General features: G+C 40.6%; 1 protein-coding gene across 3 annotated transcripts; it reads left to right on the top strand.

Annotated features, from left to right (window-relative positions):
* The first annotated feature begins 4052 nt into the window (after nucleotides 1-4052).
* LOC106602922 (CCR4-NOT transcription complex subunit 6) lies at nucleotides 4053-17117 on the top strand. 3 transcript variants are annotated; one of them, XM_014195931.2, is made up of 13 exons: nucleotides 4053-4344; nucleotides 4448-4525; nucleotides 8453-8574; nucleotides 8722-8908; nucleotides 10121-10206; nucleotides 10488-10589; nucleotides 10824-10892; nucleotides 11050-11207; nucleotides 11427-11581; nucleotides 11778-11932; nucleotides 12041-12274; nucleotides 12365-12567; nucleotides 12768-17117. In XM_014195931.2, the coding sequence occupies exons 3-13, from the start codon at nucleotides 8463-8465 to the stop codon at nucleotides 12978-12980; spliced, it is 1674 nt and encodes a 557-aa protein (XP_014051406.1). In that variant the 5' UTR covers nucleotides 4053-4344; nucleotides 4448-4525; nucleotides 8453-8462; the 3' UTR covers nucleotides 12981-17117. The 3 variants fall into 3 exon arrangements, with proteins under 3 accessions (XP_014051406.1, XP_014051408.1, XP_045572834.1); XM_014195933.2 differs by adding an exon at nucleotides 7098-7225 and having other exon boundaries at nucleotides 4068-4525; XM_045716878.1 differs by lacking the exons at nucleotides 4053-4344; nucleotides 4448-4525 and adding an exon at nucleotides 4835-5442.
* Nucleotides 17118-17490: the final 373 nt, after the last annotated feature.

The following is a 17490-nucleotide window of genomic DNA, read 5'->3' as shown; positions in this document are numbered from 1 at the left end:
AAGTTTACATACACTTAGGTTGGAGTTATTAAAACTTGTTTTTCAACGACTCCATACATTTCTTGTTAACAAACTCTTGTTTTGGCAAGTCGGTTAGGACATCTACTTTGTGCATGACACAAGTAATTTTTCCAACAATTGATAACAGACAGATTATTTCACTTATAATTAACTGTATCACAATTCCAGTGGGTAAGAAGTTTACATACACTAAGATGACTGTGCCTTTAAACAGCTTGGAAAATTCCAGAAAATGATGTAATGGTTTTAGAAGCTTCTGATAGGCTAATTGACATAACTTAAGTCAATTGGAGGTGTACCTGTGGATGTATTTCAAGGCCTAACTTCAAACTCAGTGCTTCTTTGCTTGACATCATGGGAAAATCTAAAGAAATCAGTCAAGACCTCAGAAAAAAAATTGTAGTCTGGTTCATCCTTGGGAGCAATTTCCAAATGCCTGATGATACCACGTTCATCTGTACAAACAGTAGTGCACAAGTATAAACACCATGGGACCATGCAGTCGTCATACCGCTCAGAAAGGAAACGCGTTCTGTCTCCTAGAGATGAACGTACCTTGGTTCGAAAAATGCAAATCAATCCCAGAACAAAGAAACGTAATAGAGCTAAGCACAGACAAAATCCTAGAGGAAAACCTGGTTCAGTCTGCTTTCCATCAAACCCTCTGAGATTAATTCACCTTTCAGTAGGACAATAACCTAAAATACAAGGCCTACCACGAAGACAGTGAATGTTGCAGAGTGGCCGAGTTACAGTTTTGACTTCAATCTGCTTGAAAATCTATTGCAAGACCTGTCTAGCAATGATCAACAAACAATTTGACACATTTTGAAGAATTTTGAAAATAATAATTAGCAAATGTTGCACAATCCAGGTATGCAAAGCTCTTAGAGACTTACCCAGAAAAACTGTAATAGCTGCCAAAGGTGCTTCTACAAAGTAATCAGGGGAGTGAATACTTATGTAAATCAGATATCTGTATTTCATTTTCAAGAAATTAGCAAACGTTCCTAAAAACATGTTTTCACATTGTCGTTATGGGTCATTATGGGGTATAAATCAATTTATTCCATTTTGAATTCAGGGTGTAAGACAACAAAATGTGGAATAAGCCTAGGGGTATGAATACTTTCTGAATGCACTGTAAAATGTCCCAAAACAGTGTTTGCAATTTTAAGTAATGGTAGCTTATGTATCTGACCGATACATCCCATTAAAAAATGTAGCGTTCTATTGGAACGGCTTCATGTCCATGGTTCCATAATCAACATTTTAAGTAAGTACAGGAAAGGTTTCCAGTCACATTGCAATCAGTAGACTTTATGGAACACCCGTATGACAGTTTATAGTGTTAAACGGTTGAAAATGAGGATGAAAATATATTCAGGAATCAGTAATCCTTTTCACCGCATTTCTGAATACATTTTAAAGGATACATCCAGTGCATTCGGAAACTATTCAGACCCCTTGAGTTTTTACACATTTTGTTACATTACAGCCTTATTCTAAAATTGATTAAATCCTTTATTTTCCTTATCAATCTACACACAATACCCCATAAGGACAAAGCAAAAATTGGTTTTTGGAATTTTTTGCAAATGCATTAAAATAGAAAACTTAAATATTAAATTTACGTAAGTATATGTTACTTAGTACTTTGTTGAAGCACCTTTGGCAGTGATGACAGCTTCAAGTCTTCTTGGGTATGACGCTACAAGCTTGGCACACATGTATTTGGGGAGTTTCTCCCATTCTTCTCTGCAGATTCACTCAACCTCTGTCAAGTTGGATGGGGAACGTGGAAAACTCCAAGCGGGCTGTCATGTGCCTTTTACTGCGGAGTGGCTTCCGTCATGCCACTCTACCATAAAGGCCTGATTGGTGGAGTGCTGGAGAGATGGTTGTCCTTCCGGAATGTTCTACCATCTTCACAGAGGAACTCTGGAGCTCTGCCAGAGTGACCATCAGGTTCTGTGTCACCTCCCTGACCAAGGCCCTTCTCCCCTGATTGCTCAGTTTGGCTGGGCGGCCAGCTCTTAGTTCCAAACTTCTTCCATTTAAGAATGATGGAGGCCAGTGTGTTCTTGGCGACCTTCAATGCCAAATTTATTTTGGGGGTATCATTCCCCTTTACCTCGACACAATCCTGTCTCAGAGCTCTACGGACAATTCTTTTAGACGTCATGGCTTGGCTTCTGCTCTGACATGCACTGTCAACTGTGGGACCTTATATAGAAAGGTGTGTGACTTTCCAAATCATGTCCAATCAATTGAATTTACCACAGGTGGACGCCAATAAAGTTTTAGAAACATATCAAGTATGATCAATGGAAACAGGATTCACCTGAGCTCAATTTCAAGTCTCATAGCAAAGAGTGTGAATAGTTATATAAATAGGGTATTTCTGTTTTTTTCTAACATTTCTAAAAACCTTTTTTCGCTTTGTCATTATGGGGTATTGTGTGTAGATTGATGAGGGGAAAAAAAATATTTTATCAATTTTAGAATAAGGCTGTAACATAACAAAATGAGGAAAAAGTCAAGGAGTCTGAATACTTTCCGAATGCACTGTATAGCTGGCATACTTGGGTCCTTTTATTGTGTTCTCCACAAAACCTCAAACATTTGAATCCATCATAGGGCTTCATGTACTAATTATGTATGTAGATATGGCCATGTGAATCCTGTCCTATTAGAACCGACGGAGCTGATTGGCTGCCATTTTGGAAAACTAGTCCTTTATAATAGAGTACCACAGAATGAGACATAATATACATAAAACCTAGCAGTCAAGCAAGTTAATGGTTCCAATTGTTTTTCCACCATTCATTTTTCCCATAGGGGACATTAAAATAAGGGCTTTGTTTCGTGTAGTCTTACCCTGGCGTGATGTTTTGATAACCATGTCAATCTTTCTAGAGCAAGTTGAATTGCAAGAAAAGAATGCAGTTACACAGGTCAAACAAAGACACAAGGTAAGCATTAAAGAATGGAATTTTTTTGCAAGTGTAGACTGATAGTGACTATGTAGTTGGCAGTACTCTCTGATGGGCGCATCACATTTTAACACCGTAGGCATGCTATGGCATTGGAATAAAACTAATGAAATAAAACAAACTTTCCACCTGAACTGCTTTATGGGTTCATTATGAAATGTGAAGTATAAAAAGTGAGAGCAAAACCCTAAGGTGACAAGTTAAAAGAAGTTCAGTGCCTCTATAGTTGGTTCTTCTATCCCATTCCCCTGACAATGAACATCACTCTCGCTGTTTTCTGTATGAACACACACAAGCCAAACAGGGTTGGGGTCCATTCCATTTCAATCAATTCAGAAAGTATACTGAAATTCAAATTCATGTTTTTCTTCTATGCTTTTCAATTAGGAGAAAATTGGAATTTGGTTTACTCATGAAGTGCCTATAATTTAAATGGAATTGACCCTAACCCAGAAGCCAAAACATATCTCGTGTCCACTGACCAGAATATCTTCCTGTATAGCTCTTCTACCATGCTATTACACAAGCTTGTATCTTGATCTTACTGTATCTGACAGGCAACTGATTTTAAAGGATTTATGCTTATTATTGCAGATATCATTATCCACAATCTAACTTTAATTGTTTTCTGGAAGGGTGTGGATTGGCTCTGCTGTAATTTAAAACGATATATATATATATACTACTGGACAACATACACACATATATATGTGTGTATGTTGTCCAGTAGTAGGCTCAATACTCCCACACGGGCATCGTTGTACCTTACCAAAATACCAGAGGTAAAACAAAATTATGTATCACATACTACCTACTACCCTTGAGATTAGGAATGAGATCAGATTTTATGTAAAAGGTGTCTGGGCATATGGGCTTGGAAATTGACAGACCTTGTAAGTAACATCATTAGGTTGCAATTAAAAATGCAGAATATAATTTTTTTTACACAATTTATGTTTTTGCTTGATGGATATTGCACAGCGCTGCCAGTTTTACCATCTGCGGTTCTCTGCTGCTCCCCACTGGGGCCAGAAAATATTGCAATTATCGTGAGAATAGGACTTTACATTTGCTATTGCACAGATTTGGTATACAGTAGCCTAGCTACATTTATTTTGCATTACTTTGGGGTTTTGACGCAATTTTTATGCAAGGGGGATTGAAACGTACTACAAATGAAGTTATGTATTAGGCTTTACGAATTTTGAAAACTTCATTTGAAGACTCAGAACCTGTAAACTGTTACACTGTATCGGATGTCCACGAGTTGAATGAAACCATTTGATTCATGTTCACAACCCATTTTGATGGGAACGACAACCGTTTTGTATGTACCACTACCAGCGTAAACTGTTCGGATGCAATTACGACGAGCGTTGTTATCACAGACCACAAATCTAACGGACGCCATGATTCTTGTTTTCTTTCAGTGGGTAACAGCTGACACGAAGTGAATTAGAAACAAAGGAAACACGCACTCGCCATAGCTGACTGGTATGCTCACACAGGTAAACCATACAATTCTCATTTAAAGATACACATTTGTTTAAGCGTACGAAAACAACGTCGTGTGTTTTGTGAGATGTATTAGCTAGCATAGACACCCCACCAGTCAGTTAAATTAACCGAGTTAGCTAGCTAACCGAGCTAGCTAGCTAACAATGGGTACCTAGCGCGCTAGCTGTCAAACTAGCTATCTAAGCTCAACTAGCGTTTTAGTTATCAAGCAAATGAGCAAAATTCACGAGGGCACGTTTCCTCGTTGTTAATTATTGATTTATGTTGCGCTAACTAGACTGTGAAGTCAACTAACGTTAACTAGCTAGCTCGAAGTCGCTGTACTTACGTGGATGTGTACGGGGATTGACGCTTTAGCTAGATACATTGTCATCTAGCAATCAATTTTTCTGCTTGTGTTCTGTGTGGTTTAGTAAGTTAAATGTCGAATATCTTAAAATAAACTAATTTAGCTAACGTTAGATCATAGTTAACGTTACCGGACGTTAGTTAGATAAATTAACGAGGTTAGACTAATTTGAACGTTACTGTCTGTACCCAGTATGAAAATCAAGTAGAATGGAATAGCCAAAGAGGGCTAGTTGGCTATCATATTTGCTAACGTTCGTTTTAGTTATCACAATTTTCGTTTGGATGGTATGTGGTTAATGTTAGGTATACAATGCACGTACTTAGTTAGCTTACCACTACCAACTAACGTTAGTGCAGTTAGCTAGCTAACGTTACAGATATCGGGTAATTGTTCAAACCAATAACCACTGCTGAAAATGGATTTATGCTAGCTAGCTACAGCTTGTTTGTAGCTAGCTAGCAAGATCAGTTAGTTTGTGACTTCAATGATTTATTGAAACAAATGTTTGAACGTGCTAACCACAGTATCAACACGAGGACAAGTTGTTTGAGAAAGGTACAGCGATTTTCAGGAATATCCTATTTTTGTCATTACTCGGTAGCGCTACTTATCAAGGCTGCTTTTGTTGTGTTTTTGTGGTCGCTCCTAATTTAGCACATGTAGAGCTTGCTGTGTTAGTACAGCTTTCATGTCCCTGCCTGTGTCAATCTGTTCATGTCCCTGTGTTAATCTGATTGTGGCAAATGTGCAAAACAATTACATTGTGAACAAAATTGCTAAGTGTTTTTCTACGGCCTCCTAAATGTTCATTCAACATCTTGTTTTAGGGGGTCTTCCAATTGCCATAGGGTGAGAATTTGTCTGAGTCATCTGTAGCGCTAAATGTATAGCAGCTGTCTACAGAGTGGTTTTTACTAGAGGTTAAATTTAGTTTCTGAAACCACACTAGTCCACTTTTTCACATGTTTGGAGACTCAGAGTGTGAAAGGGTATCTTCATGTAATGAGTAGCGAATTGTAATAACTTTAGGCTAAACATGGATTTTTATTTTTTACTGGTTTGTACATAGGAAATGTGTTAGACCAGTGGTTCCCAAAATTTGTTATAGTCCCGTACCCCTTCAAACATTCAGCCTCCAGCTGTGTACCCCCTCTAGCACCAGGGTCAGCGCACTCTGAAATGTTGTTTTTGCCATCATTGTAAGCCTGCCTCACACACACTATACAATACATTTATTAAACATAAGAAAGTGTGAGTTTTCTCACAACCTTGCTCGTGGGAAGTGACAAAGAGCTCTTATATATGACCAAAGCACAAATAATAATCATTTTGCTCTTTATTTAGCCATCTTACACATAAACCTTATTTATTCATTGAAAATTGTGAATAACTCACCACAGGTTAATGAGAAGGGTGTGCTTGGAAGGATGCACATAACTCTGCAATGTTGGGTTGTATTGGAGAGAGTCTCAGTTTTAAATCATTTCCCACACATAGTCTGTGCTGTATTTAGTTTTCATGCTAGTGAGAGCCGAGAATCCACTCGCACATAGGTACATGGATGCAAAAGGCATCAATGTCATAACAGTGCGATTTGCCAAGGCAGGATACTCTGAGTGCAGCCCTATCCAGAAATCTGGCAGTGGCTTCTGATTGAAGTTATATTTTTACAGAATGCAGACAGGGAAGAGCTCCAACTTCATAATCGTAGCCTCAATTTTTCCCGCACATTGAATATAGTTGCGGAGAGTCCCTTGAATCAGATCATTCAGGCAATAAATAACATCACCCAGATAGGCCAGTCGTGTGAGAAACTCGTCATCATGCAGGCAGTCAGCCAAGTGAAAATTATGGTCAGTAACGAGAACTTTAAGCTTGTCTGCCCATATCACTGCATAGTGCAGAAAATACACGAGAGTTCAGGGGCCTTGCTTTACACTGAAAATGGATAACTTTGTTAGTGTCCAAAACGTCTTTCAAGCTGTCAGGCATTCCCTTGGCAGCAAGAGCCTCACGGTGGATGCTGCAGTGTACCTAGTGGCGTCGGGAGCAACTGCTTGCACGCACGTTACCACTCCACTATGTCTCCCTGTCATGGCTTTTGTGCCATCAGTACACATACCAACACATCTTGACCACCAAAGTCCATTTGATGTCACAAAGCTGTCCAGTACTTAAAAAATACCCTCTCCTCTTGTCCTGTTTTCCAGTGGTTTGCAGAAGAGGATGTCCTCCTTAATTGACCCCCCATAAACGTAACGGACATATATCAGGAGCTGTGCCAGGCCCGCCACGTCTGTTGACTCATCCGGCTGTAACGCATAGAATTCACTGGCTTGTATGCAAAGCAGTAATTGTTTCAAAACATCTCCTGCCATGTCACTGATGCGTCATGAAACAGTGTTGTTTGATGAAGACATTGTCTGTATAGTCTTTTTGGCCTATTGTCCCAGCCATATCCACAGCAGCAGCAATAATTAAGTACTCCACAATAGTATGGGGCTTGCCTCTCCTAGCCACTCGGTAGCTCACCATATAAGACACTTCTAGCCCCTTCTTATTAATGGTATCTGTTGCTTTTATACATGTCTTACTACTCAAGTCATCTTAATTCTCTCTCAAACTCCTGTGGCATATTTTTCAAGTTGGCATGTTTTGTTTCTAAATGTCTGCGCAGGAGTGAAGGGTTTCATCGAGTTGTGAGATAGTACTTTTGCACATAACACACTGTGGCTGAGGAAAGGCACTACTCCCAATATAAGTGAACCCCAAACCAATGTAGTTATCATATTTGGGCCTCTTCGATGGTCCAACGTCCCTGTCTGTTGTCCTGTGCTTTCCAGGGCAAGGGGGCTGTAGCTCTTCGGCTGCGTCAAATTCACAACTGTCCGTGTCCATGCTAGCTGGGCTAACAACAAATGTAGAATTACTGATGCTAGCATTGGATATGCTCGTGGAAGCAGAACAACTTGTGTTGTCGACAGGTGCAGGTTTAGTACTGCTGGTAGTAGTAATACTACCAGTAGAGCTGGTATGTGTCTCTATGGACGCGGGCCTTACATTTTTTAAGCATTTATCAATTTTCGAGCAAACGGAATGAGCAGCAGCTACGTTTGGCTACATAAGGACCATTAGTGGAATTCCCGCGAGAGCGTAACGGTTAATGTGATTGGATGTTAAATATTTGACTAGGCTACCTGTATTTGACATTGAGTTGTTATTTCACTGAACACTAGATGGTTTGTTTTTATTTTTGACAGTGAAACGAGGCTTCTCAGGCGAGAAAAAAACCTCACCCAAATGTATAGCCCCGTTGGAAAATATAAATGGACTGTTTGAAAATGTGAAGATTATATATATATATATTTTTTTTTAAGTGAATCACATTTTTATTTGGCGTACCCCCGACGGCATTGCGCTCCCCAGTTTGGGAATACCTGTGTTAGACTAATTGTCTGTCAGTCAATCTGTAGGATATATCTAAGAGGGTATGGTTTCAATTCGACCATGCAATGTTTCTGGTTCAACATTTTGTTTCAAATTGACCGTGCAATCTGGTTTTCAGTATTATAGGGATGCCCAAGGAAAAATATGATCCGCCAGACCCAAGGCGGATGTACACAATAATGTCCACTGAGGAGGCAGCCAATGGGAAGAAGTCATACTGGGCTGAGCTCGAAATTAGTGGTGAGTGCTGGTGGGGGGGATGGCTTCCACATGTTGGCCTAATGGGTATATTCTTTATTTCCATTTAAATTGAGTAATGGTATTTCTGTACTCCTGTTTTCACTGATTCACTCTCTTGTCCCCTGGTTTCCCCACTTGTTTCGGCAGGTAAAGTGAGGAGTCTGAGCACCTCATTATGGACGTTGACTCACCTCACTGCTCTTCACATCGGCGATAACTCCCTCTCTCGTATCCCACCCGATATTGCCAAACTTCAAAACCTGGTGTACCTGGACCTCTCATCCAACAAGATCAGGAGCCTGCCCGCCGAGTTTGGCAACATGGTGTCTCTCAGGTCAGTCATAGTGCAAGTTGAATTGTGTCCATTGTAGGCTAAGTGTTGTTTACTCTGCTAGTTTGGAGAACCGACATTGCTTTGTCAACCACGTGAGAAATTATTTGCACTAAAAGCTGATGATTGGGCCTGTTAAAGACAGGAGTTTGCTGTTCTTCAATAGCGTAGTAATTTAACCAGGTTTCTATTTAATTTAAACCCTTTCACAGTTCATGCTTCGAACCCTATTGTTTTGAGCTATTTACGCTATAATTGGAAATGTTAAGTGTGTTGTTCATCTAATCAACAATGCCATTTCAGCGTCCCTAGGGGATTTGGGCTGAGAGCACATTCTATAAAGTAGATGGATGAAGAGACATTTCAGCCTCCCATGCGTGGTATTAGACCTCTGTTCCCCCACTGTGATTGAAATTGGTAATAGCTAGTTACTGTTTCATGGAAATGTATGTTTTTGTTTGTATCGTTCTTGTGTATGCCCTCTCCTGCACCTGTCCCTCCATGACAAATTGCTCATTAACTGGCTGAGTAGACATGGAAATGGCCTGAACAGATACTTATTGATTGACATGCTGACGAGACCGGGTGCGTGCACCATCGCGCGCATGTTGATTTTGTCCATCCACACCAGACGCGATCAGGACACGCAGGTTAAAATATCAAAACCAACTCTGAACCAACTATATTAATTTGGGGACAGGTCGAAACACATTTAGCTAGCTAGCTTGCTGTTGGTAACTAATTTGTCCTGTGAAATAAACATTGGATTGTTATTTTACCTGAAATGCACAAGGTCCATTTTTTTCTGTATTATTGTAGAATTTTGAGTCACACAAAATTCTGTGTTCTCTACTCCGACAATTAATCCACAGATAAAAGGGGGAACCTAGTTAGTTTCTAGTAATCGCTCCTCCTTCAGTCTTCTGTGGACTTTATATGGCGGTTGGCAACCAACTTTAAGGTGTGTTATCACTACCGACTGGAGTGTGGACCTCAGTTCATCTTTCAATCACCCACGTGGGTATATGTTCCTAAAAACCAAGTTCTATTTTAGCGCCTGACTACGCAGACGCAAGTTGATGCACGCAGCAGTTTGGATGAAGTGGAGAAAGCGGTCACTTGTGTGACTACTTGAATGTTGTCTTCTGAATCTTGACCTATTGCTCTCTACTGTCTCTAGCCATCTAAAACATGTCTGTCTTACCTCTTCCACAGGGAACTTCTTTTAAACAATAACCAGTTGCGGGTTCTACCTTTTGAGCTTGGAAAACTGTTTAAGTTACAAACACTGGGGTTAAAAGGTAAGCTTTCCCTGATAGTCATTACGTTTTGGTGGTTTGTGGCATCGAAGTTGATTATTTGAAGCTGGTCTTTCTGTTCATGGAGTCTTGAAAACTTGCATGCAGATTCCATTGACCCTGCATTTTCAGTTTTTATAATAATCTGTTTATGCTGATTCGGTTGCACATCCAAGTGATTTCTAGAGTAGAGGTCATAGAATGATAGATGTCATTGTTTTCATTCTGTGTCATTGAACCTGTGTAATTATCTCATTTCTTTCCATTGTATCCTCCTCCTGCAGGAAACCCACTTGCACAAGAAATATTGAACCTCTACCAGGAGCATGATGGCACGAGGAAACTGCTCAACTACCTTCTGGACAATCTGGCAGGGACCAAACGAGGTAAGTTGAAATACAGGGAAAGCATATTGTTGTTTTGAATTGAGTGAGGTAGTTATTATTAAGTTATTATTTTCTTTGAAATTTGTTGAATGGAATGACTTGGGTCTGCACTTGATCTTGATGATCATATTCAAGTGGTCACTATGAAGTTGTATTTGCACTCCTTTGAGTCACTCATAATGGTATTTTGGGGAGCAGTGTAAGGATTACTAATTTTCCCCCTCTCTGTCGCAGTCAACTCCGAGCAACCCCCACCCAGATCATGGATTGTCATGGCCGAGCCTGACCGGGCACGAACAGCAGGTAACTAACTCATCCACCGTTACAAATCACTTGCAATACCTATTCAAAGTCACACACATCAACACAAAGAACATTGTGTGTGTTATTGATCATATTCAGAGCCCTAATGAGAGACTGTAGCATAATCTCATGTCTGTGTCCCTCTGTCCTGTTCTAGCCTTGTTTTCTGTGATGTGCTACAACGTGCTGTGTGATAAGTATGCCACGCGCCAGCTCTACGGCTACTGCCCCTCCTGGGCCCTTAACTGGGAGTACAGGAAGAAGTCCATCATGCAGGAGATCATGAATTGCAACGCTGACATCATTAGCCTACAGGTGGGCAGACAGATGCTGATGCGATTTGATACTGAAAGTTACAATGAATTATAGGACACGTGCGTGGTACAATCAGTCTAGCATTTAAGGCGTTGTCTTACGTCAGAGAGCACGGCGGCCGTGTTGCGGTTGCGATGTCATCTCCATAGTTACAGGTCATATACTTTGAATAATGCACCTTTAAGATTAACCTGAATTGTCCTGGTTTTTGCTGAACAGGAAGTGGAAACAGAGCAGTACTACAACTACTTCCTACCGGAGCTAAAGGACCATGGTTACGAAGGCTTTTTCAGTCCCAAGTCCCGTGCCAGGACCATGTCCGAGTGTGACCGCAAGCATGTGGACGGCTGCGCCATATTTTACAGAACCGAAAAGTGAGTTCGACACACTGCCACCTGTCAGTCTTGATTAGATCATGAGTTCAAGTATGTTTATGACATTTGCCCTGTATAGTGTTTCGGAGGTGTAATGATTCTAAATTCAGCCATTGCAGGAAAGCCTTTTTAAGCTGTCCCAGAGGCAGCACAGTGCACTCACCTGTCTGTTCTCCCTCTCCACTCTGCTGTCTAGGTTCAGCCTGGTGCAGAAACACACGGTGGAGTTCAACCAGCTGGCTATGGCGAACTCTGAGGGCTCAGAGGCCATGCTCAACAGAGTCATGACCAAGGACAACATTGGTGTGGCCGCTCTTCTAGAGGTGCGCAAGGAGATGATGGAGCAGTCTGGTGAGTCTTTCTCACACTACACATACGCCAGCGAAAAAGCATTAATTCCATATGGCTTAAATGTTTCCATGTCAAAACGCTGGTGTTGTCCAATGTGTGTTTGTCTAGTGGGGAAGTCTCTGCACGGCATGGAGAAACAGCTCCTCCTGGTGGCCAACGCCCATATGCACTGGGACCCGGCGTACTCCGACGTCAAGGTGGTCCAGACCGTCATGTTCCTGTCTGAGGTGAAAAACATAGTGGAGAAGGCCACGCGCAGCCTCAAGCTCTCCTCAGTCTCCGGGGAGACAAATGCCGTCCCACTCGTCCTGTGTGCTGACCTCAACTCACTGCCCGACTCTGGTGTGTACTGTGTCAGCTGAAAATCGAATGCGTGTACTCTACTGTAGTGCCTTTTCTGTAATTCCTGGTGATCTGTGTGTCTGCGTGCAGGTGTGGTGGAGTACCTGAGCTCGGGCGGAGTGGACAGCACCCACAAGGACTTCAAGGAGCTTCGCTACATCGACAGCCTGACCAACTTCAACTGCAACGGCAAGAATGGCACGTCCAACGGCAGGATCACCCACAGCTTCAAGCTGAAGAGTGCCTACGAAAACGGCCTGATGCCTTACACCAACTACACCTTCGACTTCAAGGTGAGACTGTCACATTCATGTCTTCCCTCTTCTGTATATCGTTCTTTTTGCATCAGTGTAAAATTTGTGCTCCACGGTGTTTGTGAGCTGTTCTAAAAGACTGGGTTGTTATGAAAGCTTGGGTCACACCGGTGAATAATTTTCTCCAAGCCGGGGATGTGAATGTATCGCCATCTAACGTGCTTTTCCTCTCTGTGCAGGGCATCATTGACTACATCTTCTACTCTCAGCCTACGCTCAATGTGTTGGGGGTTCTGGGTCCTCTGGATCCTCACTGGCTCCATGAGAACAATATCAGCGGCTGTCCCCACCCCCACATCCCCTCAGATCACTTCTCCCTGTTTGCACAACTGGAGCTGCTCCTCTCCTACCCGTCATCAGTCAACGGAATCCACCTGCCAGGGCGCAGGTAGTTCTCCGAGCCACAAGAGGGAGCTGTTGCTCCAACCTCGTTCTATTTTTCCTGCAAAGTCGACAAACACATTCTGTATCAATCAAAATACAATAATAGGAGTGGGATATGGCCAGCATTTTTCCCCCATGGATTTTAACTGAAGCAAAAGTTCACGACGATCTCAACAATACGTCTTTATCACATTTTCTGGGCACAATTTAATGTTGTATATTTTTTTCACACCGTATCCCACGTAGCAGTCCTGGGTGTTTCGTTTTTACGTAACCTGCAGATAAATTGTTGAATTGTGTGGCAATACCATCAGGCCCACAGGGAGTGCATGCATCTGTAGAGTATTTTCCCACCTCTTATCACCAGTGAGAGATTCTGTTACGGGGGGATTCTTCATGTCAAAAGCATGAGCTGGTGTACACACAAAGTTAGAGCTGCTGACTAACGGCGAGTAAACTGTAGGCTATAAAAATAGTTTCACACTATATTAAGGGTAATTGATTGTGTAAACCAACGTTTTGTTGTCGGTACCACAGTGCCGAAATGTTGGTTTACCCAATAAATTACTGGGAGTGTGTGTGCGTATATACACACACACATATATGTATGTGTGGCTCTCTTTATATCCTATAGGGATTGTTCATGTCACCACAGTCCAATCAGAGCGAGCGGCAAAATCTCAAGACGCCACCAATCAACTAGATAAACCCAAAGGCCGATATACCAGCTTTAACCAGAGTCAGTCTCAGCCGTTCCAAATCCATTCCCTCGCATTGCCGTATCTTGCCATAAAGAGTGTAGTAGGTTTGGAGGTGCTGGAGAGAGCAGGCCAAATGTTGCACTTTTGCACTCGCTGGTTCTGAGACCACCTCTCCAGGTGCTAAAAGCCTGTCCTCTAGCTCAGCGGCTCCATTTTATACTGAGTGGTGCAATCGCTCTGTGCAGCTAAAGCACAAAGGCATTTTCAAACCTCCTCTTTGAAAGACTACTGTAAAATGTCTATTTCAGTGTATGATGCTAGGGTGATAATACGTGTAACTTATCTAGACTCATACCATTAACACCTTGGACTGGTTCTGTTTTTTATGGCCTAATCACAAATCTGAACATCATCGCAAAATTAAGCGACTGCCTTTTTAATATTGCAATGCAATTTTACCTTAGTCACGTGCCATAGAGCCATTTTGAATCTAGCATCAGATATTAAAATGTTACAAAGAAAGGGAAAATGGTCACGGTCAGTCTGACTTGGCAGCTTCCAAACAGGTTGTCTTATGCCAGAGACCCCATCTCTGACCCCATAGCTGTTTAGCCAAATGGAAATGACCAGGGGCCAACTTGCTTTAAATCACAAATGGTTTAAAGCAGGGTTTTCATCTCCCCCCCCAAAAAAAAACCATGCTCCGACAGACAGATCTGTGGTGCTGTCTTTTAGGCCAGTAGCAAACCTTCCATTACAAAGACATCCACTCTTCAATCCAGGGTTATTCCTCTCCATTACTAATAGCTATTTGTTTGATACAGGAACTTGGGCTAAAATTGATTGTATATGAACTGCAGAAGTCCTAATACACTGCATTATTTTGTACCTGTAAGTATGGTCAGATTTGGAGAAAATGATTGTATTGTAAATTAAGGCTAAATTTGTATCCATTTTAATTGTTTAAAGTTAACAAAATGTAAAAGACCAGCTTGTACAAAAAAACGAAACAATAGAGGTTTTCAGGTTTCCGCCGTTGCAAGTTGCACTTGACCAGGTTACATTTTCCCGATTTAACCACTTTTTTAAATTGAATGCATTTCAGAGGCAGGTTTCTGGCTATTTTCTCACATCTGTCTTTGGAATTTGCAGTAAAACATAAAACGTGCCTCCCTGATTCTGTTCTCTAATGCACTGCCAGTGCTATCAGTGAACACCTGAACAGCTTCCTATTTTTCTCAAATTGAAAACACTGTTAGAAGCTTTTTTTTTTTTTGTATTAGCTATCAAAAACATATTATTTCCTTGTCTCACTTAGTTAATATTTTAGAGTAATCGGGTAAAGTGGCTGTTTTTGCTGGGCTTTTTTTTCTTCCAGCTTAAACTATAAGCCGCTCTTGTCTCTTAACGTGTTTAGATCGGTTTTATCATGTCTTTTGTTTTGTCTTTTCGAGGAACCCGATCATGCAGAGGTCCATACTTGGAAGCCTCCCCCTCTTCCTCAGTCTAGTGTAAAATAGTTGTATCTAGAGCCACTGTCTCCAACTCAGGCAATTCTCTTTAAATTTTGTTTCATTTTTGAGGTGTTTTCGTATGTCTACTGCTAGACCACAGTGATATATTATATTGTCTCTAGTGCCATTTGATGCATTCTACTTCAAGGCCAATTGTTAAGTCCACTTATATACTGTACAGGAAAATATCAAGGTAAAAAATAAACTAAAGGGGGCATAAAAGGTTATTCATAAATATTGCTCTGAGCTTGTTTTGAGCCAGCGCTATGGCGTGGCCCAGCTTGTTTCCAAACCAGTGGCACTGTAAGATCAGCTACATGAAAAAATATGATCTGTTTTAAATTATTGATATTTTCTCTTAAGACCAATTTGTGTGTTTTGTTGTGCTCTCCTGAATTCAGTTTTTTTTATTCAATGGATTGACAAGCACTTATTGTAGATCACTAGTGCAGCTACTCATGTGGCTTTTTTTAAAATTATACTTTTGCTGTTTTGCAAAAGCACATTTTTTTTAATGAATTTTACCAAGCAGGAGGAAAACGGTGGAAAGGGTTCCGTCTTGGTCCTTTTGTTGTCCCTTTCAATTTTCCGCCATCCTTTTTTGTTTTTCATCAAAATCAATGTATCTGGTTAATTATATTAGATTGCTGATGGTGTTGTAGCGAAAAGAGATTTTTTGTAAATTGTGAATAAATTGTATCACGTTTCCTTTCATCAATTGTTTGTGTATCATGACAAATGTATGATTGGTTTGTCTGTCTTTGCTCAGTTTTTCTTTTGTAATTCTCAAACCAAATTTATTTTTGTGATAATGTTGGGACACTGAATTATAGATTTATATGGTTGCTAACTTTTGATTTAAGAGAACATGATTTGAACAGTATTTTAAACAATTGACAAACATCCTAGAGAAAACAAAGTCACAGATAAAGATTTGTCATTGTCACCAAATGATATTCTCCAACTTTTACCTTTTAGCTTTATAGAACCTTGTTATCGGATGTGGGTTCTGGTTAGGTAGGGGATGTCGGGTAGTAGCCAATGTTGAAGAGATGGCTGGTGTAAAAGAGTCTTTGCTTGTAGATGTGCAGCATTTTGAGGGCCTACTGATTTAGCCAACATTTTATGACCATTTGACCCATACATTATTCCCCTGCTGTTTGATCTGTTGGCAGACCTTAGACTAGAGGGTGGGAATGGAGGTGTTTGGCCGGCACTAGTCACGGCCTAGTTTATTAACATAATTTAGGCCCAACTAATCCCTGGCACTGTAGGTATCTTGCCTTCACCTCTGTTACGTTTGATAACTGGTGCATCTATGTCCACCACAGTCCTAGTTCATAGGCAAAATATGACTTTGATGTGACTGTCAGATAATTGGCACTCAGTCTTTATGTATAGTTTACCCAAACTTGGCAATAATAATTAAAACATTCTACTTTTTTGAATTTCTTGTTTTGTAATGCTTTGGCGGAATTTACAATTACCTGTCTTTTCCATTTGAATCTGTCTCCTTTTCATGGACCTTTCTCAATCTGTTTACTGTTTTCTCTTAAGTAGAAGTAGTAATGCAATGGTTAGGTTTGTGGCCAGCTGAAAGTTAAGTGTATAGAGGTAATGTGTCACTATGTAATGCACTGGACCAACTCTTGTTTACCAGTTATGGAATACCAGCAACACACTTGCACAATGTTCTAAAGAGTTATGTATTTGAAAAAAAATATAGATATATAAAACATGGCAGCTGTTTTTAATGTAATATTAGGACATGTACAGCAACCTAATGGTAAACCATGGTCTTCATTATTTCACTGTTATCCTCTAGTCTTGGTTCTCTTGAGTAGTTGTGTTTATACCAGGGTCAGCTTGTTTCCTTTACACCTCTGTATTTTTTCCTACTTCTGGTTGACTATAAAATTCTATATCTGTTTGTCCTTGTGTACTGTATTTATTGTGTGTGTGTCCTACACCCGAGTGAGTGAATGACTGTGTGGTAATCTCTCATGGACAGATGAAACGATCACTAGTTGCCACAAAGTCATAAACCCAACCCCTTTTCTACAATTTGTCTTCTTAAAATGTGATTTTAAACCTAACCTTAATCATGCCACACTGCTAACCTTATGCCTAAACCTAACCTTAAATCAAGAACAAAAAGCACATTTTTGTTTTCATGAATTTAAAAAATCTAGCCGTTTTTGACTTTGGCTGTTGTAACTAGTGACAACCAGATGAAATGGCAAATCTGTCAAGGCATACTTAGAATTTTGTGATTACGAGAAGCAGTAGTTCCTGGTTTGGGG

Source organism: Salmo salar, chromosome ssa04 (genome assembly GCF_905237065.1).
Source record: "Salmo salar chromosome ssa04, Ssal_v3.1, whole genome shotgun sequence".
Taxonomy (NCBI): domain Eukaryota; kingdom Metazoa; phylum Chordata; class Actinopteri; order Salmoniformes; family Salmonidae; genus Salmo; species Salmo salar.
This window is presented reverse-complemented; position numbering and strand designations above follow the sequence as displayed.